Source organism: Oratosquilla oratoria, chromosome 19, assembly GCF_046742065.1.
Source record: "Oratosquilla oratoria isolate Oo_2021 chromosome 19, ASM4674206v1, whole genome shotgun sequence".
Classification (NCBI taxonomy): domain Eukaryota; kingdom Metazoa; phylum Arthropoda; class Malacostraca; order Stomatopoda; family Squillidae; genus Oratosquilla; species Oratosquilla oratoria.
This window is the reverse complement of record NC_134795.1, coordinates 22,700,860-22,722,320: the sequence shown is the minus strand read 5'-3', so window position 1 is coordinate 22,722,320 and position 21,461 is coordinate 22,700,860. Positions and strand designations below refer to the sequence as shown.

The 21,461-nt window shown below is 40.7% G+C and overlaps 1 protein-coding gene across 1 annotated transcript; it reads left to right on the top strand.

The window, feature by feature from the left end:
• The first annotated feature begins 5,094 nt into the window (after positions 1-5,094).
• On the top strand, positions 5,095-20,010 carry LOC143035802 (UDP-glucosyltransferase 2-like). The gene is made up of 12 exons (XM_076202775.1): positions 5,095-5,226; positions 8,382-8,534; positions 9,088-9,216; positions 10,449-10,589; positions 11,480-11,670; positions 12,120-12,215; positions 12,827-12,917; positions 14,078-14,169; positions 16,049-16,182; positions 17,922-18,141; positions 18,772-18,915; positions 19,378-20,010. Exons 2-12 carry the CDS (start codon positions 8,391-8,393, stop codon positions 19,511-19,513), a joined length of 1,518 nt encoding a protein of 505 aa, XP_076058890.1. The 5' UTR covers positions 5,095-5,226; positions 8,382-8,390; the 3' UTR covers positions 19,514-20,010.
• The last annotated feature ends 1,451 nt before the right edge of the window (positions 20,011-21,461 follow it).

The following is a 21,461-nucleotide window of genomic DNA, read 5'->3' as shown; positions in this document are numbered from 1 at the left end:
TGAGCCCTGGTCTACATTTTGTATACGCTCTTCGTACATCCTGATCTTCTCATACTCATTCCGGGAATGGGATTCCTCAATGGTTAGGCTGCTGTAACAGGGGGCCATCGGATCAAATATTCGCATGTCAGAGAAAGCTAATTGTCCCCATGTCCAGAAACCTCTTGCGCTGACATCCACTCTTGCTTCATCTGACGTGTTGGAAGTGCGTTATCTGAAGTTATCCCATCCTAGTGGGAGTAATGTTGGTTCGATAGTCACATCCTTGCACACCTCCTGAAGCATTTGGGCAGTGAGATCCCTTACCTCATCATGTCGCATGCAAATAAATCCACTCTGCTTACATATCATCGCATGGTCTGGAGTAAACTGTACACCACAGAAACATCTGCTAGGCAGCATTTCCAATGCCTATCCATACCTCAGGGCAATGACATCAGTGAATTCTCTTTTGTTTAGGGTGTAATCCTTTTGCCCTGATTGGTAGTGCTGTGAGCCAATTGGATGCCCCAACTTCCTGCGTCATTGTTATCTTTTTAAACAATTCGATAGCCGAGCTAAAAGTGCTAGAAGTTCCTCCTTTTGCCTCTCCTCCCTTCCCTTTGAAATGTTTCTTCTATTTTATCTGGTTTCCTCCATGTTAGTCTCCTTCCGTTGATCTTGTGACACGATGTTGTTTGTCAAGGAGGACGTGAGTTTCAGGGAGTTTCAGTGTTCTACGTCGGCAAGGTTTAGCGGGTTGGAGATGCCCAGCCCTACCATTTTATGTGGAAGTTAAATAAATTTTTCGTCCGTTGGTGATGGCCGGTATTAGCTCGTTTCTGATGATTTCTTCAAGGGGTCTTAGTAGGTCGGTGATGTTTGGTACCGTCCTTAATATGTAGTTCCACTTATATTTAACACCATATATGAATGCGGCATATGCTGCCTGAGGTTCGGTCTTTGCAAAGTTGGCTAGAAGCCTAACTTCCGCCACCCATTCCTTAACTTTCTTTTCAACATATTGCTTTTTAAATAATTCTGAGCCGACCACTGCCCCAAAATGTCTTTCCCCCTTTTTTGTTACCTTCAATTCACTGTTCTCAAAGAGGATTTTGGCATTGTCAAAGTACTCTAGCTTTACTATGAGGACAGACTTCTTTGTATTCGGGATGTAACCCAAGCCATGGCGTGTGCCAACACCAGATCCCACCACTTTTTTAAGTCAGCTACTTTTCTTGCCCCCGTGAGATTATCTGCATATGCTACCTGTTTGACCCTGGTATCCTCATATTGTATCTTCTACTACAGGTGTATAAGACCGAGCGCGTACATTGCCATGGCCACCGGGTCTCCCTGTGTGGTGCCTTCCGTGGTTTTGATGATCTCCACTTTCGTTTCTTTTTTCTCAACCCTGTTGGTGACAAATAGGTTTTTCATGTTCTCTGTATGTGTTCTCCACATACTTGGCCAATACTGGGTATTTGATTTTGATGTTGTGTATGGTAGCCTCTCTATTTAAGTTGTTGAATGCGTTTGATTCATCAACTAATAGGACTGCTTCGCAGTCTGGTTCCTCGAATATCTGCTGCCTCGGAACCCGCCTGTTGCCCCACGCGCACCTGTAGGTTGCCAGCTGCTTCTCGCACCTCGTCCTTCGCAACTTCCATGATGGCTTTTCCTATTATTCTTCTCAACACCTCGCCTATACCAATCGGATGACAGCCAGATTTCTTATCCAGCGGGATAAATATGCACGCTGTGTATGCCTCTAGGCGCTGGCAGTCCTGTCCCCAATTTCCACGACAAACCAGCGATGGCCTCATGCAGTCCCCCTGTTGCCGTTCCAAATAAGCTGGTGCTAAGTAGACATTTCCATCCAGACTCATCTAAGCCCGATGGTCCCGCCGCTCCCTGGATGTGTAGAACAAAATTCCAGATCCTTTCTCTTGTGATGCTGTCAAAGACTACACCGTGAGGTGGGAGGTAGTCACCACTGAATTTAGAGTCCAGCTTTGCTGGTCTTGCTTTTGGATGTTTTTGTTTCAGGATCTTTAGCATTTCCTCGTTTAGGAGTAGAACTCCAGGATCTTCATTCTCCCCTGCAAACGACCTCATGGCAGCCGCAACCTTTCCCTGCCTCATCTTGTCTGCAAAGCTCCTGGCTTTGTCTTCTGGACATTTCTTTCGGTTGATGCCCTTGTTGAGTCTATCATGGATGGCCTCTGTTTCCATCAACAGTTGCTCCACTTCTCCCTTTTTCCACGTTTCTATCCTCCGTTGCAATGCCTGGACATTCTCCGAGTGCTTAGATTTTCTGTGGGTCCTCTGACATGTAAGGTGTGGAAGGATAGCTAGCGTTTTGAATACCATCGGGGCGTAGGGAGATTTATTTATATATGCTCTTATTAGATGGGTCATTTCCTCTATTAGGCCTTCGGATGCATTGCATTTAGGTGGAGTGAAGAGGGTTCCTGGAGAGAAGGCAAGTATCCTGTTGTAGGCGTCCTTAACCCTGGGCTGCTGCCATGTCTACCAGAACCTGCCCTCCTGTCTCCCACCCTGCTCCTCTTGATGACGTGGGCTTTCGTCCTCCGGCCTCAAGTTCGTGGAATCACTTCCCTCTTCTAAATCTCTCTCACTCACAAGACCACCACCCACGTTCATCATCATTGCATCTCTCCCATCCTCCACATTCTCCACAACTTCTCCCAGTTGATCACTCCCCTTCTCCAGCAGTTGTTGCATCCCTTGATTTCTGAACTCCCCTCCTATTCTGTAGTTTGTGCATCTCCTTCCATTTTTGACACATGCGCATTGCCTGCAATTTTGCTGTGCAGATGCACAAACGCATGTCTTGCCGACCATCTCGAGTGGGACTCCTAGTCCTTGGGTGGCTTTGATGGGCAGTGCTAGACTCCCCAGTCCCCACCTGTGCTACCCCAGAGCACAGCCTCTGTGGTAATTTAATTACTTCCAATTGACATTTTCTGGCTTGCCAGTATCCAGTTCTTACATAATAGATCACAATTTCCTCTCATGTTTGTCTGAGAGAACTCATGCAGGTCTGAGAGAGAGCGTGGCATAGAGACATATTTATAAAGCACTTGGAAAAGAGGGGTAAGACAGGTAGGGGTGCCCACGAATGCAATTGCGCATATATAATACGAGGGGCAGCTATGGGAAGAAAGCCAGGGTGTGAGATTCGATGGTAGTTACGTATGGGGGATATAGATTTAGAGGGAGCAGGAGAAGAGAAACGCTAAGGGAAGTGAAGCGACAGGAAGGAGTGGGAGGACGGGGAGGACAGGAGAGGGAGATGGGAGAGGAGGTCAGGAGGGGAGTAGAAGGAGGTGGGTAATAGGAGGATATGAGAAAGTAAGGGGAGTAGGAGGAGGTGGGTAATAGGAGGTGATGAGAAAGTAAGAGACAGCGTGAGGGAGAGAGAAAGGGATAGATAGATAGATAGAGAGAGAGAGAGAGAGAGAGAGAGATAGATAGATAGATAGATAGATAGATAGATAGATAGATAGATAGAGAGAGAGAGATAGGGTGAGAGAGAGGGAGAGAGAGAGAGAGAGAGAGAGAGAGAGAGAGAGAGAGAGAGAGAGAGAGAGAGAGAGAGAGAGAGAGAGAGAGAGAGAGAGAGAGAGATTCAGAGACAAAGAGATAGAGGGGGAGGATTTTGAGGGAGAAATAGTAAGGATGAGAGAAATAGATGAAGAGAAAGAGGAGGCGAGAGAAAGAGAAAGAGAGTGGGAGAGGGAGACAGATTGATGAGGAAAGAGAGAGAGAGGGAGAGAGAGAGAGAGAGAGAGAGAGAGAGAGAGAGAGAGAGAGAGAGAGAGAGAGAGAGAGAGAGAGAGAGAGAGAGATAATAAGGGGATAGAGAGCGAGTGAGGGGAAAGGCAGATAGATGGACGGGGAGAGGATACGAAGGGAGAGAGAGAAAGGGATAAAGGAGAGATGGAGAAGCGAAAATGGATAAGGATAAGGATTATATAATTAACGGGTGGATTGCGGTTAGCGTCGGCTCTCTGGGGCTGAGGGGCTGTGGGGAAAAAAAGGGGGGGAGAAGAGAAGAGGGGAGAGAGAGGAGGGGACTAACGTCTACTACTACTACTACTACTACTACTACTACTACTACTACTACTACTACTACTACTACTACTACTACTACTACCACTGCTGCTGCTGCTGCTGCTACTACTACTACTACTACTACTACTACTACTACTACTACTACTACTACTACTACTACTACTACTACTACTACTACTACTACTACTACTACTACTACTACTACTACTACTACTACTACTACTACTACTACTACTACTACTACTATATACACACATATATACATACACGCATACACACATGTTCATAGAGACGAATAAAAGGTTCAGAGACAATTGGATGGAGACCTTTCGGATCCAATGTTCAACACTTTGAGCGCTCAGGTTGATTAATGGGAGTGGCTGGATAAACATCGATGATGGTGATGTTGATGATGATGATGATGATGATGATGATGATGATGATGATGACGATGACGATGACGATGATGATGATGATGATGATGATGATGATGATGATGATGATGATGATGATGATGATGATGATGATGACGATGACGATGACGACTACGATTACGACGACGACGACAATGATGGTGCTGGCGGCTGCGGCGTCGGCATGACGATGAAAACAAGGATGGTGACAGCTGCGATGGTGACTATAATGACGAAAAATTCATAAACAGATAAATAAATAAATAGATAAATAAATAAATAAGTACAGGTGAATGCAAATTTATCATTAAATTAATCATTTAATGAGGACACAAGCAACAAATAAAATTCTGGGAAAATGCAGGAAGCTATCCCCTTATAATAAGACATCAATAGCAAACAATCTTATATCCGCTTCTACTCAGTTACACAGAGAGAACCCTATATTCAAATATTTGACAGAAACCCCTTGCCACCCCCGCTCGTGGCCTTCATAACGATAGAGGAAGAACAATAAGAAAGAAAGGGGCAACAATGTCAACAGACGTTTTCTCACGATTAGATAAGACTATCAACTATCAGATAGCCTAGTCTATTTTATTCAGAGTCATTAATCTCGTGGTCTGGTACCCTCGCAGAAGTTATCGTCCAGAGGGTCCTGTCGGTGTTGTGTTTTTCTTTTAGGTCCACTACTAAGCCAAAAGGAGAAAGAAAGGGCATCAAATCCTCAGACGTACGTATCTGAATTTGTTTAGAAGTCGTAGATTGGTACTAGAAGTAGGATCCATTCATTGGATATACGTTAGGGAAATTGGTGAAAATTAGTTTGGACATTAAGTTGTGAGGAATTAGCATAGGTATCCTAGTATTATAGTTCGTGCAGATACACTAAACATTTCTTAGAAATAGTTTAAACTTGCATATGACAGATGAGTGACGCAATATATAAAAACATAAAATGAAATAATTTTCATAGGTAGCCTTAAGTACCTCTAATGGGTGCACCAATAGACGTCATACATTTTTTCATCTAGTATCGTGTTATTCTTCTTGCAAAGTTTTTTTCTCTCAGGAGAAAAAACACAATACGAGACCACCAAGAAAATACCTGAAGGTCAATGCTCTTATCAACCACAGATCACGCGATGACCGACAGTTACATTCTACTAAAGTTATACCAAGTGAATATAACCACCCTGTAAAATTGATTAATGCTTTCATAAGAAAAATATTACAATATATAAAAAACTTAGTCAAATGCTACTATGCCCAGTTGGTGGCAGTAGGAACTGTGTAAGACGGGTGGGATATGACAGTAGATTGCAGTCGCTTCCACTCCAGGACGTAAGTTCATATCTAGTTACAGCACTTTTACATGTTCTGCTACCAGATACATACATACATACATACATACATACATACATACATACATACATACATACATACATACATACATACATACATACATAGGCCTACATACATATATATATATATATACATATATATATACATATATATATATATATATATATCTATATATATATATGTATATGTCTAAACAGATATGTATTAGCACATTTGTAAATAACACACAAGAAACCCACAGTCGGAGAAAATAGACTTCAAATGAAAGAAGATACTATATTTCGGCTACCAAATGTAGCCCTTTCCAGGAAAGTACATAAGATAGAGGATAACTGAGACTTATAAGCTACAGATACAAAGAAAAGAGAGTGAACGTGGACTGATGGCATTGCACAGACGCGGTGTAATATGGGGTGGCGGGTAAAGTTGAGGGTGAGGTGATGGGGGTTGTAAGCTAAGGACAAGCCTGCTAACCGCCACTCGGAAAATGTCAGAAGTCCACTGCCCTTTAGAAATATTAATGTTGGGGCATTCCTTCTTAAATTCGAAGTTCATTTTCTCCAACTGTGGGTGTCTTGTGTTATGTATGTTTGTCTGTATGTATATATATATGTATATATATATATATATATATATATATATATATATATGTATATATACATATATATATACATATATATATATTTATATATATATGTATATATACATATATATATAAATACAGTATATATGCATATATATATATATATATATATATATACTTATACACATATATATAAATATATACACATATATATATATATATATACACATATATATATATATATACATATATATATATATATATATATATATATATATATATTATCCATCTGGACAGATGAAGATAGGAGGGTGGTAAAGAAACCCGCAAGTCATCTCTGACTTGTGTGTTTCTTTATCACCCTCCTATCTTCATATATATATATATATATGTATGTCTATATATATATATATATATATATATATATATATACATGTATGTCAATATATGTATATATATGTGTGTATATTGATATATATATATAAATATATATATATATATATATATATATATATATATATATATATATGAACGCTCGGTCATAATTTCATTATTTTCCTTTGTGGTTTTTCCACACACACACACACACACACAGGAAAATATACAATTGGAACCAAAGAAGTAAAGAAAGTAGGATCCGAAAAAGATTTGGGAGTAATTATCACGAACGACTTGTCCTATGATATACAGATTAACAAAATTGTCGGGGAGACTTACAACTTGCTAAGATCAATAAAAGTGGCGTTTACATACTTGGACGAAGACATGATAAAAAAAAATATTGGTTACATTGATAAGGCCTAGATTAGAGTATGCAGCGACATTGTGGTCCCCCAGTACCAAAAAGAATATAAAGAAAATAGAAAGAATCCAAAGAGCAGCTACAAAAATGGCACCTGCACTTGCAAACCTATCATACGAGGAGAGATTGGCTAAACTGGAGTTACCGACACTGGAGCAAAGAGGAGAGAGAGGTGACCTATTGACCATCTACAGAATCATGAGAGGCACAGAGGTACTCGATAGAGAGAACTTACTTAACTGGGACAAAAGAAACACAAGAGGACATGGAAAGAAAATAAAAAAACATAGCTATAGAAGAGAACTGAAGAAAAACAGTTTTCCTCATAGAGTTTTGGACGCTTGGAACAAACTGGACAATGAAATAGTATGCGCAAAAACCATTCATGAGTTTAAAAACAAACTAGACACTGCAAGATACAAAGGCGGGACATCACGAGCATAGCTCCCCTTCCCGCAAAATACAACTAGGTAAATACAACTAGGTAAATACACACACACACACACACACACACACACACACACACACACACACACACACACACACACACACACACACACACACACACACACACCCTCGGTGGCATAGTTGGTAGAGCGCTGAACTGGGAAGCAGAAATGCTCCCAGCACCCAGTTCGAATCCTGCCCAGGGCCGAAATTATTTCGGTATCGCTGTGCCTCGGGTCGTTACTCTGACTCTCGTGGGTGTGTGTGTGTGTGCAAGGTCATAGCATTACCCATAGATCGGACCTACGAGCTCTGAGCTCTCTTCCAGGAGGGAAATAGCTGTCGATCACGAGTCCAACACGTGATCCAAAGACCAAGTGAATACACACACACACACACACACACACACACACACACACACACACACACACACACACACACACACACACACACACACACACACAGACACGCACGCACACACACACACACACACACACACACACACACACACACACACACACACACACACACACACACACACACACACACACACACACACACACACACACACACACGCATGTATAGATATATGTATATATATATATATATATGTATATATATACATATACATATATAGATATATTTATATACAGAAATAAATAGACATACATGGTTTTTCAATCCTGGACAGGTTAAGACAATGCTGTTAGGAGTTGCTCTGGTTCTCCTGCTTGGGGGCGGCACTTCGGCCTCCAGTATACTCTTCCTTGCACCCTTCTCCATGAAGAGCCATTGGGGGTACTACTACTCCGTCGTCACCACATTGGCCAAGCATGGACATGAGGTGGGTCTCATTTAAGACTAGTGGTGCTAGAGTAGCTTGGACTTGAGATGTGTGTGTGTGTGTGTGTGTGCGTGTGTATGTGTAAGTGTGTGTTTGTTTGTATGTATATATATATATATATAAATATATATATATATATATATATATATATATGTGCGTGTGTGAGTGTGTGTGTGTGTGTGTGTGTGTGTGTGTGTGTGTGTGTGTGTGTGTGTGTGTGTGTGTGTGTGTGTGTGTGTGTGTGTGTGTTTACCTAATTGCAGTAATGATGGGAATAGTGATAACTATGTTAATGATAAAGATAAGAATAATGACAATGATGATAATTACAATAATAACAACAATTACAATATATATGTCCACGCTCTTTATAGAATACATTCATGTTTATTGGCCAAAATGTCTCACCCTCCCAATAGAAATATATTCCAAAGTTTTGTAGTTATAAGAAAGTTTATAAAAAAAAAAAATCTTCAGTTGACTGTATATGAATATGAAAGTGATATTACAAGATCCTCGGTGATTATATATTAGCAGTCTACGATCTTTACAGGTGACCTTCCTCTCTGCTTTCCCGGCGAAGGAAGAAACTCCTGGAGTCAGAGAAATCGTTCTGCCTCAACTCGACATTACCCCCATGATGCCCAACGTACTAAACATCACTATTTTTGACATCTTCAAGGTACTTCTATTTTCTTTTCCCGTTGTCCACGAAGCTTCGCCTGTTCGTGGAGACGTCAATCTGTCGAGAGAGGATGGTCGAAGTAAAATTCCATATATATATACGAAGAGATTTTTCTCCCTTTTACGGTATAATGGAGGTAGCTAAGTCAGAGTCACTTAGCCATTCCCACCAATTTCACTCTCCTCTAACACCGTTTCCACCCCTCCCTTCTCAGCTCCTTATCGATGACGGGTCATCCCTGCATCCGTCAACTGTCCAGGGTCAAACGCAATGCAGCAAGACACAGTATATCCACAGCGAGGCCGCTTTACTTAATTAGTGACCCCCCCCTCTCCGTTCCCTCATGCAGAAAAAGAGAAGACGGGGAGAAACTCCCTTCGGGCTACGTCAAAATACCATTCACATATAAGCACCCCTTGTCCCCTATCCCCAGCCTTCCTTCCCTTGCATAACAGTATCATCCATACACAGTCATTCTCCATTCATCCCAATTCCCTGCCTACTCATTTCCTTTCTCAACAGACATTCCTCTCTTTCTCAACTCTTGACTACCCTTAACAGCTTTCCTCCAATCCCATACAGTATATCTGCAAAACTTCCCACAGCGCCTTCCTGTCTACCCCGTCATATGACTTTTCCAAATCTATAAAGGGTTTCTCAGATATCTACCTTACTGCAAATATCTGATCTACGCCGTCCCTACCCGTCCTAAACCCACTCTGTTCCTGACCAATAACTCCCTCTGTTCATCTCCTAATCCTCTCAATCAAAACCCTCCCATAAGCCTTCCCAACTACACTCAAACTGATCCCTCTGAAACAACGACACTCACATTTGTCACCTTTTCCCTTGTAAAGTGGAACTATACAGGCACTCCTCCAGTCCTCTGGCACTCTACACTCCCTTAGACACACATTAAACAACCCCACTAGCCAGTTCACTACTATTGTAATACATGGCACCTATCTAATCCAGGCTCTTTTTTTCACTCTCCGATTTTTTCTTACCTACTTTCACTTTTTTTTCACATAAAGAGTGAACACCAGTGCGTGCCCTCACATACTCTTTCCTACTCGGTATCACTGAAACCAACCAAGCCTCCCCTCCCATATATGTACAAAATCCATAGATTACACACACACACACACACACACAATAAAAAAATAAGATGATGATAGACCTCATGTCATAGATGAAAACTCATCAACATCACTCTCCTCTTTTTACAGTTTATACCCGTCATGTCAAACAATTGTGTAGTCGCTCTTGAGGATCCTCAAGTCAACCAGCTTTCTAGTGAGAACTTCGACTTGATCATGATGAGCTCGGTGTTTTCAGATTGCTTTCTAAAGTTCGTACATCACTTTAAGGTAGGTCATGGGATTATCTTATATATTTACGTATCTATTCATTTATTTATTTATATGTTTATTTATTTATTTATGTATTTATTTATTAATATGTTTTTTTACTAATCTATTTGTCTGTTTCTTTATTTGTATATTTATTATTTATATATTAATTAATTGATTAATTTATTTATTTATTTATTTATTTATTTATTTATTTATTTATTTGTTCATTTATTTGTTTATTCATCTATTTATTTATATATTCATCTAGTTCTTTATTTGTTTATTATCTATTTATTTATCTATTTTTGTAGATTTATTCCTTCTTCCTCCTTTCGGAAAAAAAATATTCATTACAGATCTCGCATGACCAAGGTAGAACGCTCAGTTTTGTTTAAATAAATTTCTAATGACTGATGACCAACATATGAGCCAATAATTTTGTGGCCCTTCATCATTCATGAAAGCTGGAGACTTTGTAAGATTTGTTCTAATCGTTCCTATAATTTCCCATTATCTGTCATTCCTTTATTTTCATAACATTGGAAACTTCAACATCTTTTCCTATATTATTCACTTAGGACCACGTAGAGTTGACCTGTTTTGCAGTGCCCAGGGATTTGTCTTCGTAAATTTACCCACAACAACTTGTGCGCAAGAATTCATTTTACTGAAAAGTCACGTTTGATATGCAACCCATTTCATCATTAACCATTTGAAGTTCACTGCAGATCGGAAGTATTTTCTAACCTCTTTCGTATAAAGCATAACGACGCAGAGTTTTGCCATGCCACTACCATGTACTGCATTTTCTAAGCCCTCTAAAATCTGCCTGATTTCCCATTGTCACTTTGACAGCTTCTACGTACCCAGTTAATATCATACTCGTATTCTCTTTGGCGTTGCAGGTTCCTTACATCTGGGTGAACCGCAACAGCATGGAACCTGCGCTAGATGCCCTCTTTGGCAACCCCAGCTTTCCTTCCTACGATGTCAATCTTCGTTTCGACGCACCACTTCCGATGTCCTTCGTGAATCGAGCTGTCAACCTTTTCAAGAGCCTGGTCGACCATGCGGTCAATGTCCGAATTCTCTCGTGGTATATTGCTAACAAAATAATTTGAGGGTAGAGTAGAGAAATTGGAATTAGTATAGCATTGTTGTACACTAACATATTTCAAACACTGTCGTCGAGTAGTCAACAGAGAAGGTTTTAGTTTTTTTTTTTTTGTGTGTGTGTGTGTGTGTGTGTGTGTGTGTGTGTGTGTGTGTGTGTGTGTGTGTGTGTGTGTGTATGTGTGTGTGTGTGTGTATGTGTGTGTGTGTGTGTGTGTGTGTGTGTGTGTGTGTGTGTGTGTGTGTGTGTGTGTGTGTGTGTGTGTGTGTGTGTGTGTGTGTGTGTGTGTGTGTGTGTGTGTTTTGTATTAGGTTAATGAGTGTGTGCGAGTGAGTGGAAACTGAACATTTGAGTTGTATTAACACATCTTCGTGCTCATACACTTTCGGCTCATCGGATGTTCCCTTCCGACTTTCATCTTATTTTTGCAGGATAGAGAAGGACTGCCGAGACCGTGGCCTCTTTCCTGATGACATGCCGTCACTGGACAAGATGCGTCTTAAAGGGAGTCTTCTATTTCTGAATGGGTAAGAGGCTATACCAAGCAATGCCGTGGTTCTTTGACCTTTCGCGTTAACCAGAGAAGTTCTGAGATGTAATGATTTTTTTTCTTACTTTCTTTAACAATTGACGAGCTATTCCAACAGGCTTTGTTCGGGCAACTTTTAATTAGAGAATATATAAGTACTGTCTCTTAATGCACAATATTTGGTTATGAAAGTGCTTGTGACTCTCTCAAGCCTCACCTCCTCTTCCTCTGAGCAATATAAACTACTTTTGTTACAATGTTTACATGAATACAAAGCGTAATATTCCATCACTACGCAAGATCTTTATGGATTTCTAGTTAAGAGTCAATATCAATATATCAACAGCTGACCAAATACACATACATACATATATATATATACCAAGATTTTTCCCCCTTACATGGGAGGTAGCCATGACCAAATATACTTGAAAAAAAGAAAGAAAAAAAAAAAGAATACTAATCTCCATGAAAAATGACATTCGAATGCCGGATACCGAGTCTAGAAAATAGCTAAAAGCTCAGAACAACCCAATAAAAGAAATTGATTAACATATCAGACCACTCCATCATAAAACACTTATATTTGTTTGTATTTCCACTTCGCAGCATTCGCTCGATGGAGATTCCCAAAGCCTTCGTGCCAAATGTCATCCACGCCGGGGGGCTCCACCTTCATCCAGCCAAACCTCTTCCTCAGGTAAAACCAATATCTACATCATTGATCGCCTCACTCTCAGACCACAATATGACTTCACTCACAATCTACTTCCCCTGTACATGGAAAGACTTCCGATGTAAAAGTAGATGATGATAATAATTTTTACCTATTTTCTACATGGTTTAACGTCACAAACTCCCCTATCGGGAGGCTAGGACGGTGCCCCTCACAGAGGGCTTTGTAGCGTGGAATTTAAGGAACCATGCCCTTGGTTCAACTTCGCCGGTGGCAGGATTCGAACCGTCATCCCCTTGACCTTCGCCGCAAGTAACGACGCCCTAACCCGCTCAGCCAATGAGCTTCCTTAATAATAATAATAATGATAGAATAAAGTTAAACAAACAAATATGCGACAATCGGTGGTGATATCCACACATACCCGACAGTAATCACTTTACCTGTCCAAGTCACAAGATAGTTCGTAGTACAAGATTAAGGGCTGCTGATATTATACAAATAATAGTAGAGGCTAGATAGTGTACTTCAAATCAAAGAAACTTGAGTTGAAGTCACTTTTATTCGTGTGTTAGGTCAAATACATTTCCTATGTCGAGTGTTTTTTTTTTTTTTTTTTTTTGTTTTTTTTACTACTACTACTACTACTACTAGGATACTCAGTTCACCTCCATGGTACATCCTCGGTAGGAAAAAGGTTAACTGGTATCAATTGACACTTTCCCGTGAGGTCCATTCCTTTTACCTGGTTGCCATTAGCCAAAAGATACCTGCATTATCTCGAGCTTTTCTTAGTATATCTTAGTAATTGTTGGCTGGTTGACTTTTTACTCCATCTTTTATTTCTCTGTATGTATGTCTGTCTGTATGACTTCCTGTCTGTCTGTCTGTCTGTCTGTCTGTCTGTCTGTCTGTCTGTCTGTCTGTCTGTCTGTCTGTCTGTCTGTCTGTCTGTCTGTCTCTCTGTCTGTCTGTATGTCTGTCTGTCTGTCTGTCTGTCTGTCTGTCTGTCTGTCTGTCTGTCTGTCTGTCTGTCTGTCTGTCTGTCTGTCTGTCTGTCTGTCTGTCTGTCTGTCTGTCTGTCTGTCTGTCTTCCTGTTTGTCTGTCTGTCTGTCTCAGTAATTCAATATGTACGTCTTTTTAGATTCATGTGGAATTTATTACACGTGAGATTCACCCACAGGACCTGGAGGACTGGGTGCAAGGATCTGGTGACTTTGGCTTCATCTACTTCAGTTTTGGTTCGATCTTCCAAACTTCAGACATGCCTGAAAAGTATCTACCTTTATCGTTTGTTCAAACAAGTGCATATATAATGATCTATTCGTAAGAAGGTTTTCTTGTATAGGCTGAGTTCAAATCAAAATGAGAAACAGGATCTACTGAGGGTCTCCCCGAGGAATCATTTGGTTCTAAGTCAGAGTCATAATTAGATTTTTTCGCTCATTTTCATTGATTTCATATGAACTGAATTTCATTTCAATTTGGTCTAGGAACTAAAATCTCTTATATTTTGGCCATATTCAGACATAGAAATCCTTGAAATGAATGTTCATCTATGACACTATGACTAGAATATTAAACCTCAGAAGATTTGCAAAACTTGATATTCACAGACAACATAATGGTCAAGTTTTGTCAGATCCATAATCTGAATTTTCTTTTGTGATCGGATGCATTATTGATATGCCAAATCTTATTTTATATCAATCAAATTTATTTGGAGTTCTGATACGTCTTTTGTAAATTTGGCTGAAAGATTCAGAAATAATTTTTGTGAGCAGACTTTGCTCATTCTGATGTATTTCCAAACTAGATGCTATTGTGCAATTTGTAGAAAATCTAGCTTGCATTACAAGATTATTTTGTTCAAGCTAAATACAGAGTAAAAAAAAATCCCTTATTGATCAATGTAAGTCAGAGAAATTTCCGACGTGGATATTTAATAAGTGAATATAAAATTATTACATACACATTCGATCTGACAAGGCAGTCGGGTTTACTTTAGGAATATCTTATCCATTTTTACTCTCTCTCTCTCTCTCTCTCTCTCTCTCTCTCTCTCTCTCTCTCTCTCTCTCTCTCTCTCTCTCTCTCTCTCTCTCTCTCTCTCTCTCTCTCTCTCTCTCTCTCTCTCTCTCTCTCTCTCTCTCTCTCTCTCTCTCTCTCTCTCTCTCTCTCTCTCTCTCTCTCTCTCTCTCTCTCTATCTATCTATCTATCTATCTATCTATCTATCTATCTATCTCTCTCTCTCTCTCTCTCTCTCTCTCTCTCTCTTTCTCCTTCTCTCTCTCTCTCTCTCTCTCTCTCTCTCTCTCTCTCTCTCTCTCTCTCTCTCTCTCTCTCTCTCTCTCTCTCTCTCTCTCTCTCTCTCTCTCTCTCTCTTTCTCTGTTCATTCTGTTTTTTCCTTTCCTTTCCTGTCCTTTCCTTTCCTTTCCTTTCCTTCCTTTCGTTTCCTATCCTTCCCTCCCCTCCCCTTGTCTCACCTTTTCTCTTTTTTCATTTCTTTTTCTTTCCTCTCTTTCCCTTCCCTTCCCTCCTCATTTATCTTCTTTTTTCTTTTTTCTTTTTTTTTCTTTTTTTCTTTTCTTTTCTTTTCTTTTCTTTTTCTTCCCTTTCACTTTCCATTCTATTCCATTCCCTTCCATTTCATTCCACTATACTCTATTCCTTCTGTTCTTTTTCCTTTCCTTTCCTTTCCTTTCCTTTTCCTTTCCTTTCCTTTCCTTTCCTTTCCTTTCCTTTCCTTTCCTTTCCTTTCCTTTCCTTTCCTTTCTTTTCCTCTCCTTTCTTTTCTTTCCTTTCCTTTCCTTTTCTTTCCTTTCCTTTCCTTTCCTTTCCTTTCCTTCCCTTTCCTTTCCTTACCTCCCCTTTTCTCCCCTTTTCTCCCCTTTTCTCCACTTTTCTCTTCTTTCCTTTATTTTTCTTTCCTCTCTCTTCCTTTCCCTTACCTCCTCTCCCCTCTCCTTTACTTTTCTTTCTTCTCCTTCCCTTCCCCCCTTCCTCTCCCCTTCCCTCCTGTCTCCTTTCCTTTCCTTTCCTTTCCTCTCCTTTCCTTTCCTTTCCTTTCCTTTCCTTTCCTTTCCTTTTCTTTTCTTTTCTTTCCTTTCCTTTCCTTTTCCATTCATTTTCTTTCCTTTTCTTTGTTCCAGAGACCGTAGGGCTCTGGTGAGAGGTCTGGGTCGCCTGAAGCAGAGGGTCCTTTGGAAGTGGAATGAGGGACACATGGAAGACCTCCCGCCCAACGTCCGTGTGGCTAAGTGGCTCCCCCAGCAGGACATCTTAGGTGTGACAAAGAGTCTTTATTTGTGGTGAATTCACTCTTTCATGAATATCGATTTGGTGCTTATTTTCGGAGTGAATTGTACCTGTATTATGTTATGATTTCCATAGCTTCTATTTCGGCGCAATCCGACCAAAGGTATTCAGTCGGCATTAAACAGAGTGAGTCTTTCACCAGCCCTGATTTCCAAAGTAAAATGTAGTTCTATGAGATTTTACTTGGAACTGTCTTTTCTATATATATATAAAACTATCTTCTCTTGACAGCTCCTCCTCATGTGAGTTTCTTCAAATCCAGTGCCTTTGCTCACAGCATAAAGAGATGTTTATTTTCAATGTGCTCTTAAAGTTTTTCTTAGAACCTGCCTATCAGTGTATCCGGAACTGTTATTTAACTCAGTGCGTTTTATAAATAACCACTTTTTTATGCAAAGCACGAAAACCATGTCTTAAGGGTTTTCCCTGGAAATATCTAAGAATAACTTAAAAAAAAAAAAAAAATACTCCCGGCTGTCTTTTAATGAACCCGGGACTCCCGGCTGTCTTTTAATGAACCCGGGTGTATGTTTATCCCCTACTGAACCGGTAAAAAGGGACACGTGTGTATTAAAAGTTTTAACCGTTAAAAAAGGAGGGCAACAAATCTTACGATTAGGTCACCAGGAACAATGCCTTTAGAAACCGAAGCCGACAAAAAGAAGCGTCAAAGACATTTTTAAGAAAATTTCAAAAGCCGCTTTACAAAATTATAAGAGTTGAGTTGCCGACTACGGAATGAACATGTCCAAACTTTTCCAAGCTTATACCAGGCTGTCAAAAATGATTGTGTTAAGGAATCTGTGCGGGAATTTCATCGAAAGGTGATTAAGTTCAATGATTCTCTACGAAACAACAAAGATTTTCAATATTCCGATGAAATGTTTGACAGTCTTGGACTTTTTGATGGACAAATTGAAGACAGTGTTTCTGAAGGTTTTATGAAGCATTACTTTGTCGGGTAAAACTGGGCGTAGCCCGGGCGCGAAGCGCCCCGCGAGCGAAGCGAAGCGAGTAGCGCCCCAGGCCAAGCACCCACGGCGCAGCCGTGGCTGACGAAGCCAGGTGCTTGTAAATAACTATAATAATAATGAAGTTTTTCCTTTGTCTTGTTGTTCTTGTTGTTGTTGTTGTTCTTCTTCTTCTTCTTCTTCTTCTTCTTCTTCTTCTTCTTCTTCTTCTTCTTCTTCTTCTTCTTCTTCTTCTTCTTCTTCTTCTTCTTCTTCTTCTTCTTCTTCTTCTTCTTCTTCTTCTTCTTCTTCTTCTCCTTCTCCTTCTCCTTCTCCTTCTCCTTCTCCTTCTTCCTCTTCCTCTTCCTCTTCCTCTTCCTCTTCCTCTTCATCGTCTTCGTCTTCGTCTTCATCTTCGTCTTCGTCCTCTTCTTCCATTTTCTCTTCCTCTTCTTTCTCCTCTTCCTCCTCTTCCTCATCCCCTTCTCTTCCTCCTCCCCCATGGTATCTCATCCGAAGGTACATTCCTTCACCAATCAGCTTTATCATCCAACGCCCGGAATGTAATTTCATAGTATTATTGGAGATTTACTTGATACACTCCATGCCTAGACTTGAAACGTTGATTTGTTTTGGCAGTGCAGTCAACCAATTTTTCCATGACAGTCACTGATATTTTCTTTATACTTTCAATATACGTCAATTTTACTTGGAATTCTTCTCTCCCTATACCTGGAACTCTTTTTGGTCTTTTTAGCACATCCAAAGATCCGCCTCTTTATTAGCCACGGTGGTATCAACAGCCTGCAGGAAGCTCTCCACCACAACGTGCCCATCATCGGCATGCCCATGTTCTCGGACCAGAGTCACAACATTGGCATGGGCCACCGGGAGGGATGGGCATACCGTCTCGAATGGGAGGACCTGACGGAAGAGAAATTCGTGAAGGCCGTGGAAGGAGCTCTCACTGATTCGAGGTAATGATTATAAACATTGATTATATCTAACTATATCACCAAGGGACTCTTTCCCCTTATAAGAGGGGTAGCCAGCCAAGGCAAGCTTCCACTCCCACCAAAACACCCATTGTTTCCGTCTCATCTTAGCTCCTCGTGGATGAGGAGTCATCCTTGTCTCCTGCCCACTGCCCGTGTCAGAAGGAATGCAGCAAGGCACAGTGCATCCACAGCAGGGCCATTTCATTTACATGGCGACCCTCCCCACTTGTCATTTCTTGTGGAAAGTAGAGAAGACGGAGAGAAATCCGTTAGGGCTGCGTCAAAATATCATCCATACATAACCTTTCTCCAATCGCACCTATCCACTACCTTCTCTCTTCCCTGCTCAACAGACATTCATCTCTTCCTAAAACCCCCCCCTCATCCCAACCATCCATCATTTTTTTTTTTTTTTTTTATGAGTAATGACAAACATCAGCATAAGTTCCTTCTCATAGTCCATCCTTAGGTGCGTTGGAAAGACATAAAATTTTGAAATACTTCTACACTAAATACTAACTTGAAAGGAAGATAATAATAATGGCTTCAAGCTATGAGGATGTAGATTCAACTTCAAAGTCGGTAGAGATTATTCTGTCTTTTCCCAAGGCTTCATGAAAATGTGCGGAAGAAGAGCGCAATCGTGAGGGACCAGCCGATGACGTCGGAGGAGACCGTTGTCTACTGGACCGAATATGTTATTCGTCACGGCGGGGCGGACCACCTCCGCTGCCCTGCCGTAGATATGAGCTGGTAAGTACAGACAGAGGTAAAAGTCATATTCCACTCGTCTCTGAGTCACAAAAGCCCTAGTGCCACCATTACAGTAGTTATCAATTAAAGAAGAATACAATTACCATAAGAATACAATTACCATAAGAATACAATTACCATAAGAATACAATTACCATAAGGATACAATTACCATAAGAATGCAATTACCATAAGAATACAATTACCATAAGAATACAATTACCATAAGAATACAATTACCATAAGAATACAATCACCATAAGAATACAATTACCATAATAATATAATTACCATAATTAAAGAATAATACAATTACCATAAGCTAGAGCAGACTTCGTAACCGTAGCATACCTAAGCTCATATATAACCATTGAACGAGGATAATAAAGCGAGAGAGAGGGGGAGGGAGAGAGAGGGGAGGATATGAAAGAAAACTGTCAATACATTCTGTTTCTTCTTCAGGTTCATCCTGTATAACTTCGATGTCTGGCTCGCTTTGTTTCTGGCCATCTGTCTTGTGGTCTTCATTCCCTTCGCCCTGTTGAGGTGCTGCCTTCGACGCTGCTGTCGTGGTACGAAGAAGCACCACACAGACTAGTCTTCAACCTTAATTTATTGTTTTCGCCCTGGAAACACATGTGAGGGGATGAAAAATCGGTCAATTCTTTCAGAAAGAATTGAAATCAAAATGGCGCACTTTGGACTCAGTACAACATGGTGTTACCCTCAGAGGGATGAAGTTACATGCATCCAGCCAGAAAATATATATATATATAATAATAATCAGCCTCATCTAAGAGGTTAATCGAAAGAGAGTTATCGGTGTATGTTAGGTGATGGTGGTCCTTCGAAAAAATAAAGTCAAATTTCTTTTGCTAAATTTTAGTTTTGCATTTGGTAGATATGGATGTGATTACAGCTCTGGATTCAAGACTTTATATCCTTGTTGTGGCCTGAACCGTCTCCTACAGGAAGTAATTACCTTAATACAAGCATAAACAAACCTAAAAAATGCCTATATGTGCAATCACGAACAAAAGCTTTGACCCACTGGGAGCTTTTCACGATGTAAAAATAAAATTCGTAATCTTACAATTGTTTTTATTTATTCGAGAAACCTACCTAATTGTAAGCTATATATAGGAACCATATGAGGACGGAGCCTTTATTTGTACGACGTTTCGCTTATTACAGCTTTTTCAAGTACACGTTGAGATACAAATGCTTGAGATTAAATAAGGGGAAAGGAGGGAACGGGGAGAGAAAAAGGGGGGGGAAGGAAGAGGAGGAGGAGGAGGAGGAGGAGGAGGAGGAGGAGGAGGGTGGGGGGATTGGACACTGGGAAAGGATGAGAATGCTGGCCCAAACGTCCGTGGGCGAAATGTCCACAAAGGGTGGTTTAAATATTTAATATTTTGCTGGCCATGGGTATTAGGGGAATAATGTGAGGAGATATGTTAAACATGCCCCTGTTTTGTTCAATAGTGTTCGTTCCTTGAATGATTGCTGCTTCTAAACACTTCCTGCGGATTTTGTCTGGCTTTCGTATCAGCAGCTCTACATTCTTCCAGCCCATAAGATGGTTTTCCTTATTTTATGTGTCACACATGCATTGGAGGTGACATCATGCCTGACGTCGTAACGATGTTCACGTATTCGTGTATTCAATTTGCGTGACGTTTCTTCGATGTAAACTTTATCACATCCTGAACACGGAATACGATAAACACCGGCTTTGGTGCCCGATGTTTGGTTGTTGTGTGTTTCCGTCTTCGTGATGTCTTTTATTGTTCTGCTTGTCTGGCACACTATTTCCAAGTTGGTGGTTCTTAAAAGACGTGTCAGGTTGGTGGCAACGTCGCCGGTTGGCAACACGAGACGTCTAGTTGTGCTGTCCTGCTGCCTACGGCTTTCCCGAATCTTAGCGGCCTGCTGTTTGCAATTTTCTAAAAGAAACTCTGGAAATTTTAGTGTTCAAAAGGTCTCTTTAATAAACCTGCACTCTTCTTCTAAGTATTTTGCACTACATATCCTAAATGCCCTAAGGAAAAAACCTATTACTACTCATGGCCAGCAAAATATTAAATATTTAAACCACCCTTTGTGGACATTTCGCCCCCCGGACGTTTGGGCCAGCATTCTCATCCTTTCCCAGTGTCCAATCCCCCCACCCTCCTCCTCCTCCTCCTCCTCCTCCTCTTCCTTCCCCCCCTTTTTCTCTCCCCGTTCCCTCCTTTCCCCTTATTTAATCTCAAGCATTTATATCTCAACGTGTACTTGAAAAAGCTGTAATAAGCGAAACGTCGTACAAATAAAGGCTCCGTCCTCATATGGTGTTTATCTAGTCAATCTTGTCGGCAGACTGCCACTTTTAAGCTATATATAGGAAATCATGTCACTCGCGCGACAACAACAAAAAATCATATTAATGTTGTGAGAACTATAGCGTAGGTCAAACCTTTACTCGGAACTGTACTGACCGCTAGGGTGTTCCACTCTTTCTGGACGGTGTGTCTGAGTAGAACCCCATAGAGAAATCAAGCATA